Raw genomic sequence first — 14836 nt, forward strand, 5'->3', positions numbered from 1 at the left:
CGTTTTCCATCTTCGAGCCCCATTCCGGCAGTTACAGAGAAACTGGAGACCTGCGAGACATCCAGGAGACCCTCAAAGAGACACTTCGTGAGAGTCAAGTAAAGTACAAAAGAGCAGCAGACCAACACCGCAGACCCTCCCCAGAATTTCAAGTTGGGGATAAAGTCTGGCTTTCTACAAAAAATCTACGTCTAAAGGTTCCAACCATTAAATTGGGCCAAAAATACATCGGGCCATTTCGCATCTCAGCACTAATAAATCCAGTGTCCTTCAGATTAGAGCTTCCTGATACCATCAAAATACACCCTGTGTTTCACTCTTCTCTGCTGAAACCTTTCAGTGAGAACCCGTTTCCTGGACGGAGACTTCCTACCCCTGAACCCGTCCTCGTGGATAACGAGGAGGAATTAATGGTGGAAAGAATTTTGGATTCCAGGTTACACCGAGGGAAATTAGAGTACCTGGTTCACTGGGGGGGCTATGGCCAGAGGAGAGGTCTTGGGAACCCAAAGATTTTGTACATGCGCCGCGACTAGTCAAAGCTTTCCACCGACGATATCCAGACAAGCCTAGCAAGGATCGTCCGGAGAACGCTCTTGGGAGGGGGGAGTAATGTCATATTCTCTAGCCTGCTGTACCCATGCTTGGCCACCGGGACTGCTGCCACTCTAAATGTCTTGTTATAGCCTGCAGTACCTAAACTTGTCCACCGGGATTGCTGCTGCTAAACTAGGAACATTCCAGAACCTGATACCTGACACCTCTGCACCTGTGCTCCACCTCTCAGCCTGCCTATATAAACCTCCCTTTCCTGTTCCTCCTTGCCTGTTTATACTGGTTCCTTAGCTCCTTAGCTCCTGCAAGGTTCCTGTGTTTACTGCTGTGTTAGCTATTGCTATCATCCTGTTCCAGTTTCCTCGTTGCCGACCTCTGCTTGTTTCCTGACTTCGCTACCTGCCGCCTGCCTCGGACCCCTGCTTGTTTCCTGACTTCACTACCTGCCGCCTGCCTCGGACCCCTGCTTGTTTCCTGACTTCGCTACTTGCCGCCTGCCTCTGATCTCTGCTTGTGACCCCTACTTCGCTCCCTGCTGTTCCTGCCACTGGGATCCACTTCAGCCGAAGTCCAATCCTTGACACACTGCATGTGAGTTGAAAATCTACAGTCTTAATAAACACTCTATCACATTTTGATAGCTGTATTGTGTATTTCTTGTGTTTATCTTGTTCTCTTTATTTTTACATGTACCTTAAGCTAAGTTTGCACTTTCATTCTGCTGCTATCTAATCCTGGGGATGTTGGGAAACATTCTGATTTGAGCTGCATCTTGCCCAAGGTTATTTGTATCATTTAGTAATTTATCTGATCCTTCAGAGGACCTTAATCACTTTAATTAATATTGATTTCTCCATCGGGGGTTGCTTTGCACTTGTTCTGTTTTATTCTAGATATAGGATGTTATATGTATTGTGAGGGTTAATAAATGAATAGGTAGGAATTAATATATTCCATGGACTGCCTAGAGTGCAAGAATTGAGTGCGTCCAATATGCACTGACATTCAGAGTTATATTTACAATGTGTATAAACTGTGTTTAGATTGTGTGATTTTAGATTTTTTTTATATTGTAATAAACTCATGAAGTTTCATCTGTATTATTAGTAAAAGTACCCACTATATAGTACATAGTGCATTCAAAGGGTGAAACTATATGAAAATGAGTACCAGCTGAAAAAAACCATGAAAGGGTTAACCAGTCCAGCGGTGCGCAAACTGTGGGGCGCGACCCCCAGGGGGGGCGCGACACTGCCGACGGGGGGTGCGGGGTTTACAGAGGCCCTGCGCGCTTCCCGAAGGCACTTAAATTAAGTGCCGGGGGAGCTGCAGGGCCTCTGTAAACCTAACTGACCGTGGCTCCGGCGGCTTCCTCCCTGTGTCGCCATGGCAATGCGGCGTCAAAATGACGCTGCGAGGTCATGTGACGTCACGTTGCTATGGCAACGTGACGTCATTACGCCGGAGCGCGGGTAAGTTGGGGTTGGGAGGGGGGCGCGGGAGTGAGGGGACAGCCGGCAGGGGGGCGCAGGGAAAAAAGTTTGCGCCCCCCTGAACCAGTCTATAAAAAAGACATCTGACTTGATCATCAACAATACCACATAAACAGAGTGACTAGTCGCTCACCTAGTAGTATCAAGGAATAAAAGACTAGGTGCTTAGGGAATAATGATACAATTAAACACTTGGACAAGTGACCTCCGGGGGTCACTAAAAGCCCTAATAACAGCACTCAGAGTCACCATACACAGGTGAGTATATGGTAAGAACTGGATATAAGTATAATTACTGGGACCACAAATAAGGGTATATAAACCCTAAGCCAGGAGACTACAAGCAGTAGTTAAAACCAAAAATAATAAAGTTTTATTAACATAACGACAGACGCAACTTAACAACTATAAGGAACATATAAACACACATAGGATATTAAAATCCTCAAGGGAAGGAACGGTAGTGAAATGGTATAGGAGACAGGCTCGTGTGTAAATACACTTAGCTGGGGGAATACCCTGAGGGATAGAAGGTAAATTAGCTAAACAGTATGTCCACTTTCATGGGTACATAATGCGCAGGTGACTTAATAGACAGTAATAACGATAGTAGTGCGCAATGTCAGACACTGATAAGGATATCTCAACACTGCCCCGCAATACAGATAGAAGACGGCGTATAGCGCGACTAACGGGAGTGTAACAGGAATACAGACAAATAAATGAGGGAACACCTGATGCCTCAGGCTATCGTGCCTGGACTTAAAGACCCGGAATAGCTGATAGTTATCTCCTAATGCCCGGACAAATATCTCGGTGTAGGAATAAACAGTGTGTCCCTGTGTCTGTTTCTATACTACCTTCTCTTCATGTCTCAACCAACACAAACCGTTCTTCCTGGTCTGACGTCACCATACCCCGACGTACGTTTCACGTGCTAGGCACGCTTCTTCAGGGGGAGGAGACTTAGCTAGACCTCCCTCAACTCACTTACAACTCACTTACAACTCACTTGTAACTCAACTTACAACTCTCAAAATTGCTAAAAACTTCTCAAATGTACTCCATATTTTTAAATAATAATCCCATCAACTGTAATCCTGCCAGGGCATTGTTGGCTAGTAATGCCCTGTTCTGAGGGGATTATTACCATTATAGGCTACATGTATGTGTTTTTATTATTTTTTGTAAAGTATCAGTCGGACCCCTTGATCAACAGGTCAGGACATTGTAGCCGGGAACAACACAACCATCCCCCTTGTGCTGAACAAGTTGGGACTATCACAGGGTGCCAACCTCCTTTGTCTTCAGTGCATCCTGCCACTGATCAACTAATTCAGTATATGCTGCTCCCAGTCCCAAATTAACTCCTAACTCCCAGCTAAAACTAATCAACTCACCCAGTGGGGGTGTGACTTTGCCTCCAGGCCTTACCCTAAGGCAAAGCAAACAAGTTAAATAATGCTCTATGACTAGTTAAAATGCCGGGCATGCCTCAGCGAATAACACACACAATCTCAACCAATCAGAGAGCAAGATTTAAATAATGACTGTCTGTTGCCTATTATTTATGAACTCTAGAGACCTACTGACAGTGGTCGAAAGTGTGGTTGTACTATAGTGTAGGGATTACTACTGCTTTTGTATTTAAAGACCTACAGTACCACTCCTTTTTTTAACAAAAGAAAGGAGTTGAAAAAGCGCCCAAGCTAATAACAAATAAACCTATACAACTTACACACAAATTATATAGTTGTTCAACAGGAACTTGTATTATGAGCCAAGGCTGCCAGGAGAAACTGACCAAACCAAATCAGAAAAATGGTGTGAAGAAACATACAAACCGGCGCCTTAAAGACAAAGTCCAAATAAATGTCCAAATAGACTGATGAATATGACTACGTGGAATCCTTGCAGGGATTCCCCTGAGGAAGTGACGAAACGAAACGCAAAGGGTCAGAGGTCGTGACGACTTCGGAGATACGTATGCGCAGCCTTTCAGGCATGGGGAAATATCCAGCTTTAAAGCTAACAACTGCTAACAACTGCCCTCCACACAGAAGTGTACCGGTCAGTGGGACGTGCTGCAGAACCCCCACCCCCCTCCCTGGTAACAGAGGAAAGAGCAGGAGCAGTTTTGCTATTGCTGGACTACCATGCTTATTATCATTGCTGTGCTGTAAGTAGGATTCTGGTTTTAACACCAGATCACTTACAAGAAGCCTTCTCCTTTTCATTTATTGATTTTTATTGATATTATATTAAATCAAATTAATTGTTCCCATTAGTCTGTGTTTGTTTGTATGGTATATGTTAAGTATTTGTCTAGTGTTTTGTGTGTTAGTCTGTGGATTGTTATATATTAGTAGCAGTATACACTACGATTATTCTTTGTGCTTGATTTTACATGTACGTGGTGCCATCTACGGAAGTTCCAAGTTGGCTTTAGATCTATAAGATCCATCTCCCTACAATGATTCCACGTGGTCATATTCATCAATCTATATGGACATTTATTTGGACTTTGTCTTTAAGGCGCCATTTTGTATGTTTCTTCACTCCTTCTTATAGTCACATACAGTTCTACATTAACATGGGGTTTATTTTAGAAATACTACTTACAATTCTGCTTTAAAAGGATAACAATTATGTACATCTTTCTAAAATATGATTCAGAGAGTATTACCCCAAAGTTTAATACATTTTGTTTTTTCAGACATGTATATTGTCTGTCAGTACATTATGCATAGGCATACAAGATTAAGATTACATTATAATAAATGTCTCAAATAATATCCCCTAAACTTTCACATTGACAGTCCTTACATTTTACAATGTAACAAACACCAGGTGTAAATGGAAGGAAAGGGTAGGGAATGCATAGTACTTTGCTTGGCTAAATCCTTGTGGCTCATAAAAAATATGGTATAAGTGCAAAGATACATTGATGACATTTTCCACATGTAAAGGTACATGTACAATAAGGATAGGCAAATGTTCACTGTGGATATTTGTGTCCATATGCAGTTGTCTACGGTAATCAACATAAATAATTTAGTGGCTTCAACTAGTGAACCACAATGGCCATATGACCAAAATAAATGTATCAATACATTGCTCAAACACATTATTCAATCCTTACATAAAATCAAAAGTTTCTACATTATTCTAAACTGTGACGCATAAATTGTTCCTGGAAAAGTCAGAAAAAGTACTGGTTAAATGCAAAGCATTACAGCTGTAGCTTTTTTCAAGAATTAATTAAATGTTCCTGTCCTTATTGAGCTTTAAAATCTAGTGTATCGCTTCATGTATTCAGATGAAGAAAACCCTTTTTTTTTCATTAAACCTTCAATTAGGAAAAGCAGCAATTAAACAAACGCGGTGTGATTATGTGCTAAATTAATTCATTATCTGGACATTAAAATGCTTTAAACTGAGTCCCAGAAGAGAAGCAAAATATTTGATATATATAGAGACGGTTTGTTAAGGTAAAAATGGTTAGCTCTGGAGTGTGACATTTCAATCTCCTTCACTCCAGTCTCGCTGACTCCCCAGAGTAAGCTTTGTACCTGTTTTCTGTATTGTTATGCCCATTTTTAGTATTCTGCAACGTTCTCTTTCCCATACTAGAGACAGTTCATTATCCAGTAAATTAATTGGTCTAAAAACGTTTATAGCGCAGACAAGATAGCAACACAGCATATTTAATTCATTTCTGCAGCAAAAGCACCCTAATTCCTAAGAATTAATTTGAACAACTTAAAAGAAGAAAATACTATTTAGCTATAGAAATGCATAAATACAGTACCATAAAATAACTACAATGCAATAATGACAGTGATATGTTTTACATCTACATTTTATGATTTATGCCTTGACAAAATCAAAGAAGTACTGTATTAGTATTTTTTTTACTTTTCCTGGCAATGTTTCTAAACTTGGTAACCTAAAATGTTGGTGACTTTTCTCTCTAACCCAGCAACCAGGTGTACCTATCCCTTACTATCTTCTTTAGTTCCACCACATCTACACTTTTAGCATTTCCTACAAACATACTGTATCATGTAATCATGACTAATTCTATTCCCTCAACATCTGTGGATGCCCCCGTTCCTGAGATATTTGCAGTCTTTCCACCTGGCAAGAACATTTCCATGGTGGAGACAAAATGGCTCCCAGGGTCAGCCACTCAATAGAGAATCATAATGTAATCGTGAGATGACATTGCAACTTTTTTTTAGTAGTCATACTTGTAGTTTTTTGAGTGTCAGAAACCTGCATAAAAAACTACAAGTATTTGGGGAATATGGAGCTTCTTGCTTCGTTAAAAAGGTTCAATACATTTCAAATGTGTTCTGCGCTTGAGCTGTCACAAATCTTCTTGGGGCATCATGCAGTAAGCAGCGAAAAAATGGATTAGCCAGTTTAGCAATTAGCCATGTTTTTGGTGTGTTAAACTGGTTGTATGCTGTAAGGGGCGAATCCCTGGCGAATGAATTAGCCACCACCATTTGATGAAATGGCGTGTAACCGGTGGCGGGACGGCTGCCTGGCGAGAAACTGCCGAGAAGCCGTCCCCTGCCGAGTTGTGTTTGCAGCAGAGAGAGATCCGCTGCTCTCTCGGCGCAAACATCAGCACAATAAAAATTATTTTTAAAACAACTTTTATTCATAGTGTACATGTGCAGGGGGTCTCCGGAGCTGAACCGCATTGGTTTCAGGTCGGGGGACCCCCTGCTTCCCGAGCTACAGGCCCCTTTATGAGGTGCCGGTATCCCTGTGCATTTAAAGGTCCCGATCACGTGACCGCGGAATGTAAACAAAGCAGAGGGATACCGGCACCCCATAAAGGGGTCTGTATCTCGGGAAGCAGGGGGTCCCCGGACCTAAAACAAAAGCGCTTCATCTCCGGAGACCCTCTGCACATCTACACTATGAGTAAAACACACATATCAATAAAGACTCGTTCCTTACCTTACAGGGTATCTGCTACGGTAGCGAAGCAGCATGAATATTTATTTAATAATACTGTACAGTGAGCAGGGGGTCCCCCGAGCTGAACCGCATCACTTTGTGGACCAGGGACCCCCTGCTTCCCGAGTTACAGGCCCTGGTATGTGTGATCGGATGGGCAGTGTCGCCGCCATGTTTATAGCATCCCATACTCTACGTGCCCGCAACAAACATGGCGTCCACACTGTAACCGATGCCCCAAACCGGGGCCTGTAACTAAACTCGGGAAGCAGGGGGTCTCTGAGCCACAAATAAATGCGGTTCAGCTCAGGGGGCCCCCTGCTCCCGCACAATATTATTAAAATACATTAATGCTGCTTCATTACCATAGCGGATAGCCTCCCCCAGCACATACAGTACAATAATGTGCCAAATAACTATTATCCACATAGGGATAATACATTATTTGGCCATTATTAAACACATTAAATACCGTAATAAAATAAAGAAAATTCTACTAACCTCATCAATAAGAAGGCTCCATCGCCAGCATCATCCTTGGGGTCCGTTGCCAAAATAATAAATAGCCAATACATCTCAATGACATTAACATACCAATGAACCCCTTAATCACCTTATCGGGTACTAACCTCAAAGGTAATTAAGGGGTGAAGCCATCCTGCAATGGCAACACCACTTATGCATAACATCCTCAATGAATTAAAAAGCAATTTCCTACACATATCTCATGTAATCATTCAATCTGAAGGCTCAAATGCCACTTAAAACATTGCATTTACAGTGTATACATGTAGCATAACATGTAAACTACATGTACACGCTGCAAATCAATGTTAACAATACAATAACCCAACTCAAATAGCCTGACATCACAAGAAGTATATTATGTAAGCAAATAAAGTCACCATCAATGAATTTACACACATGAATTACATCCCTAAACAATTAAAATACCAAACAATTAAAATCTCGCCACTTTCTCGCCCGTTACTGAATACGGATAGGCTTTTTAGGCGGGAAAGTGGCGAGAAGTGCCTTTCCGCCGCTTACTGCATGAACCCCTTAGAGTTCAAGTCCCCTTGCAGATGTGTGTGTGTAGGAGCACCTTCCCAAAACGGTCCTAAAATGAGGCCTCCCGAATGAGAAGCCCAAGAACAACAAGAAAAAACACACACAAAGCGCACCAGGGATTAATACATACCCGTAAATAGAATATATGAATATATGGAATTATTTTATTCATGTATTCTATTTACGGGTATGTATTAATCCCTGGTGCGCTTTGTGTGTGTTTTTTCTTGTTTTTTCTTACATTTCAAAAGTGGCATTGCTCTTATTTAAGTTTTTTTTTAATGCTTCCCAGAACGTAACATGGCCCATACTCTAGGGGCTCTTGTGACTTTCAGGGAATAACAAGTGAATTTGCTTATTCTCTAGAGGGAGATTGTGTTCGCCAATCCATTGGATCAATGAAAGTTATTGGAATGCAAGTAGAGGGTGCATCACGAGGGCGCATGGCCGTAGCCATGAGATCACTACTCCAAGCAGTCAAGATCCTGGTGGTGAAAGGGTTAAGATCCTTCTGTTGGAATGTGCTATCTATATTTCTTGGTTGCAAAAATAAATGTAATACCATCTAAAGTTAGATATATTTTTCCTACCGTATAGAGCTGTTTCCAAATGTTGCACCATTCTCGTAACGTAGTAGTAACTTCTTGCACCAAGGGGATTTCAGCAGGAACTATATTCTCTGTATTTCTTAAAGACAGTAATTGGAACATCCTTTATGATTCATTGATAAGTGTAACAGATACTTATGGATACATACACATGACAGTTTTTGGTAATTGTTTTTCATGAACAATAAAAATACTAACAATCATTCATCATTAATGTAACCCTCTGTATAGTACATGCACCAAACACACTCCCTCCTGTCAGGTTCCTCTCCAGTGTGCTATGGGCATGTGAAACATGATGGAGATAGGATCAGCGAATTGCAAAGTCTGTGGAAGAGGGGGGACTAAGGGAAGAGGAGCCTTTAAGAGGGACTGGCAGAGCACGTGAGGGGAGAAAAAACAGAAAAAAACAGCGCAAACTGCATAGTGAAGTATATCAAATATTATTGATCCATAAAAAAGGTAAGTATTAAGCGTACATTAGGTAGATAGAACAAGCGCATTGAGTGCTATAAGCACAATGAGTTACCACTCAGCAACAGGCGTTAGGCAGCTCTGGATATCGCAGCAACGAAGATTCATGAGGTCATCAGCAGGTCCTCGGTACACGATCCTGCAGAAATCGATTCAATCCGGTGGGGCTGTCTCTTTCGGAGGTGTATTCCTCCCAGCGGTGTCGGCAAATGTGTTCCCGTTGGACTTCCGGGTCGTGTCAAGATGATGTCACGGCGACACACGTTAGTGTCCTTGTGGTACACGTTGATCATGCAATGAGTCCAGTATGCACCAGAGTCCCAATACACCCAATCAATGGGGATAGGAGGTCACAGCACCAACAGTTCGATAAGCCACCAGGCAATATGCCAATATAGCAGTATAGCAAAAATAGCAAGAATTAAAATAGTGTAATAAAATCAACTAATCCTATGCGTTTCGTAGCTCCCGCTACTTCAGTTTCCCTGATGAAGTAGCGGGAGCAACGAAACGCGTAGGATTAGTTGATTTTATTACACTATTTTAATTCTTGCTATTGTTGCTATACTGCTATATTGGCATATTGCCTGGTGGCTTATCGAACTGTTGGTGCTGTGACCTCCTATCCCCATTGATTGAGTGTATTGGGACTCTGGTGCATACTGGACTCATTGCATGATCAATGTGTACCACGAGGACACTAACGTGTGTCGCCGTGACGTCATCTTGACGCGACCCGGAAGTCCGACGGGAACACATTTGCCGACACCGCTGGGAGGAATACACCTCCGAAAGAGACAGTCCCACCGAATTGAATCGATTTCTGCAGGATCGTGTACCGAGGACCTGCTGATGACCTCATGAATCTTCGTTGCTGCGATATCCAGAGCTGCCTAACGCCTGTTGCTGAGTGGTAACTCATTGTGCTTATAGCACTCAATGCGCTTGTTCTATCTACCTAATGTACACTTAATACTTACCTTTTTTATGGATCAATAATATTTGATATACTTCACTATGCAATTCGCGCTGTTTTTTTCTGTTTTTTGTCTGGAGTGCTGAGCCACCCTGACCATTTAACAGCTGCAGCTGCCACTGTATTTACAGAGTTTGTATATATCTACACCCTAAGATTGAAGGGTTGTAATTGTCATTTCACTATTAACACTATATTACTCTAAATGGGTTGTGGTTAAATGGTTTATTAGTTGCGCACTTTATTTCTTTATTTTTTATTCACTTGAGGGGAGATCTGGATGAGCCTGAGAGATCTCAAGTCCAATTGGAAGTGACCCGAGTCTAGTCTATATCCCACTGTACTGAGCGGGCGCTGACTCGAGGAGGAAAGATAAGCTTGCCACGAGTGCCAGCGGATCACCGGAGTGAGAGCAGAGTGAGAGGGCACATTCAACAGCATTCATCTAATGTGGCAGCGAAGCGTTTTGCGAAGTACGGGCCTACTACACATCCATATTAACGAGCTGCAACAGTGTTCTGGCACCATCATACAAGCCTTTGATTACCAGGATTGGGTGGCCACAGCATCAGACAATTACAGAAACCCGCATGGCGTTTAGAGGGCATGTTATGTTGATGTGTTATGCAATGTAGGTAGTGATCCTTTGCTAAGGATCACAAGGTAACGGAGTATTCATCAATACCTCCTATAGAAATACGGTTATTTTACAAACATTACTATATACTGTCTCCCGTTGTCTGAGCTAACGCCATATGTGGCATATCACCTAGAACAGAGGACTCAGGCCTCCACCTCAGCAACAGGTGTCTGTCTGGGATGCAGAATAAAGAAGGGTTACATTAAATATAGAACATCAATATTAGTGACACACTCAATATTGAAACGTTTTAACATGTACTGTAAAAGTTGCAGGACTTCGTATCACTTGTAATAGATCCATAAGCAAAAGAGGTTGAAGTTATATTAAAATTAGCTTATTTATTCACCCAGAATACTGTATGTTCTCATTTTTTAACCATTCTCATTTGTTCATTCCTTCATTTATTTATTCATGCAACAGATGCTAGGTCTTTCATTTATTGATTTATTCTGTGTCTTAATTTATTTATTGCAGCCTCTCATTCTCATGAAAGCTGAGTAATTTTTTATTTATGCAGCAGGTACTGTACGGGCTTCTGTGTCTTCATTCACTCTGTGCATGCTCCTATTTTTTCCTTTATTAATTATGTTATCTGCTACAGGCTCATTTACTTAGCTGAGGCTCTTACTAGTTGATCTAATGCATCCCCCTAATAAAGAGAAAAGTAAACTAGCTGAGAAGATGCAGCAAGGTACTTAATAGGTTAAAAGATAGAATGAATCATTCAATTAATGTCTCCAATGAATAGGAATGTGCATCAGTTAGATACAAATAGTTGAATGAAGAGTGATATATCTGCATGGATAAATAATTACATTTAAAACTGGCTGTGAGCCTTTGCCAGACACAGATACCGATCAAAGAATTGGAGCATGGGATAAATGAAAGAATGCATGCATGATTATATAAATGAATCAATAAATGCAAATCTGCACTGGGTGTTTAATAAGTACCTCCAGTGGGTCAGTGGACAAATAACAAACATGAATCCATGGTGAATTGATAAAATAATGAGATCTGTATTGCACTTGATATGTCCTAATAAACCTAACATAGATTGGATGCAAACCCAATAACAGGTTGATGCTGTTGCCTGTTATTGTAAATAACCACAAATACTAAATATTAGCGAAAAATGAAAATACAAAAAATACAAACAATAAATGCACAATCAACAAAGTTGGGAAAAACTTGACACCACCTAAAACATATTATGCACAAGAAATAGGAGACTGCACACCAAATATAATATAGAGAAAATAATTTCATATTAGTAAAAGGATAACATGAATCATATTACAGAAATATAGAGAAAAAAATAATCAGTCATGACAGAATTGCAGTGTAAACATAACGTGTCAGGGAACAGTCCCTTTCCCTATTCTCATTGGAAATACTGCATCTACTGTATGCTGCATACAATCCTGCAATTAAGCACACGCAACTGCGCTGTTGTGTAGATTTTGTATAGTATTTAGGGTAGTCGATTCAGGAAACTATAAATTATCTGACAGTCAAGAGGTCCGGATCTCTCAATCCACAAGCCATGGTCAGGAACTCATAACTCCAGACTCAAAGTGACAGATTTTACTGCCTGTAAGTATGACACTGTAAAACCTAGTCAAAAGCTTTATGAATTCAGTGAACTTAATTTTATATAGTTTTTTTTAAATAAAAATTATACAGGACTTGCCCAATGTTGGGTACCTATAGAAGTTGGTGGTGCTAGGTAGGAGCCCAACAACTAGCCATCACTCTTTCCCTTCCTTACTCTCGGACCACCACCACCCCCTGGATTGCTTACCAAAGCGTGACTTTCCCAGGCTTACCGCTGCGTGTATGTACAGATGCAGCAGTCGTTATTTTAAGGCATCAGTGTGCCGTTTTCATGTGCGCTGCTGTACTCCACACGGCATGAACACGGCCAATCGCCCCAGGCACATGTGTTTATCGCTGTTGCTTTGTTTGAATTTTATGGATTGTGTGCAATTATATGCAATCAAATGAATTAATTGTAATGTGTACAGTACTGTGCTACTGTGCTACTGTGTCAATTTCAGATGTTTAAAAGCCAGAACACTAAAATGCCATTTTATGCACTCGCTTCTTAAGGCTGTACGGTTGGAAGTAATTCCGCATCATCACATGGGTATTCCGAGGTATAAACCGTGTGATTTCGTAAAATTATGGCCGCTGCATCTGTATGTATTTACGTATGTATGTCTTTATTTATATAGCTCCATTAATGTACATAGCACCTCACAGCAGTAATACACCTGACTATCATATAAATAACAAATAATACAAATAACACATAATGGGAAGAAGTGCTTCAGACATAAAAGTAACATTTAGGAAAATTAGTCTCTGGTCCGTAGAGCTTACAATCTAATTTGTAGGTAGGAAGAACGTACAGAGACAGTAGGAGGGCGTTCTGGTAAGTGCGTCTGCAAGGGGCCAAGGTTTATGTATGAGGTGCAGATTTAGGACAGAGTAGAGTGATTCTGGCAGCAGTGTTTAGGATAGATTGTAGGGGAGACAGGTGAGAGGCAGGAAGGTCGGACAGCAGAAGGTTACAGTAATCGAAACAGGAGAGAATAAGGACCTGTGTCCGAATTTTAGCAATCGAGCAACAGAAGAAAGGGCGTATCTTAGTAATACTGCAAAGGAAAAAAACACAGGTTTTAGCTACATTTTGAATTTGAAAGGAGAATGTGAGAGAGGAGTCGACTGTGACCCCTAGGCAGCGTGCTTGTGCTACTGGGTGTATGATAGTACTTCCAACAGTAATATTTTTGACATGTTAAGTTTAAGTCGGCGGAGGGCCATCCAGGATGATATAACGGCTATGACATTCAGAAACTTTGGTCTGTACAGCAGGTGTAAGGTCAGGAGTTGAAAAGTAAATGTGTGTGTCATCAGCCTGGTGGTGATATTTGAATCCAAGAGAAAAGAGGTCCAAGGACAGAACCCTGGGGTTGTCAGATAGTCATCCTCTATCACTGTGTGACACTGTGCTCACCACAAACAAAGCGGGACCCCATACTGAGGTGAGAATGGGTATATTGCCACCCACAGCCACGGGGGGACGCCTGGAGTGCGGATGGTCAGGCAGCCGCGTCAGGATTGCAGAGAGTAGAATGGTCAAGTACTTGCCAAGGTCTGAGGTAGGAGCCGGTAGAGTGGTCAGTGTCTGTTTAGCCGTAGTCAGGGGTTGGCGTAAGTAGAAGCGTAGAGGTCTGTTAGCCGTGGTCGGGATTGGAGAGATGTGGAAGGTCAGAGATAAGCCGAGTCGGTACACAGGAGATCAATCTGAAACAAGGCAACTGAGACAAGGCAAGGCAGAACAAGGAACCAGGAAGTGGGAGAACAACGCTAACTGGAACTATGCTCAGCCAAAGTGCAGGTGGCAAAGCTGACCATATATGAGGAAGCATGACCAATGAGAGGGGGCGCGGAGCGGAGGCGCAACCTCAGCGGAGGCACTGATAGGGAGACAGACACAGGAGACAGGTGGGCATGATAACGAGCATTGACGCGCAGCTTGGGAGCGGTGCACATGCGTCACATGTGCGCGCCATGCAATTTTGATGCGTGTCGCAAGCGGGGGACAGAGCCAGACTCCGCAACATCAGAAAATCTCCTGCGGGAGCGCGTGTGCACCATAGGGACGGCGGGGATGCGGGAGACAATAAGTAAGGAAAGAGTGTGCCGCGGGGGACGCACTCCCCGATTCCTTACACACTGCCAGGCTGTCATATTCTAGCCTGCGGTACCCATGCTTGGCCACTGGGATTGCTGTCGCTCTCTCAATGTCTTGTTCTAGCCTGCAGTGCCTATACTTGTTCACCGGGATTGCTGCTGCTAAACTAAGGAACATTCCAGACACTGAAACCTGGCATCTCAGCACCTGTGCTCTACCTCTCAGCCTGCCTATATAAACCTCCCTTTCCTGTTCCTCCCTTGCCTGTTTATACTAGTACCTTAGCTCCTGCAAGGTTCCTGTGTTTACTGCTGTGCTAGCAATTGCTATCATCCT

General features: G+C 42.2%; 1 protein-coding gene across 1 annotated transcript in view; it reads right to left on the reverse strand.

Moving 5' to 3' along the window:
• The window catches only part of DOCK2 (dedicator of cytokinesis 2), a 1423644-nt gene that overhangs the window by 1297039 nt on the left and 111769 nt on the right, over positions 1–14836 (reverse strand). The window contains exon 5 of the mRNA XM_075599153.1: positions 8687–8783. Within this exon, the coding sequence (XP_075455268.1) occupies positions 8687–8783 (97 nt within the window). The remainder of the gene's footprint in view (positions 1–8686; positions 8784–14836) is intronic.

Source organism: Ascaphus truei, chromosome 5 (assembly GCF_040206685.1).
Source record: "Ascaphus truei isolate aAscTru1 chromosome 5, aAscTru1.hap1, whole genome shotgun sequence".
NCBI classification, from domain to species: domain Eukaryota; kingdom Metazoa; phylum Chordata; class Amphibia; order Anura; family Ascaphidae; genus Ascaphus; species Ascaphus truei.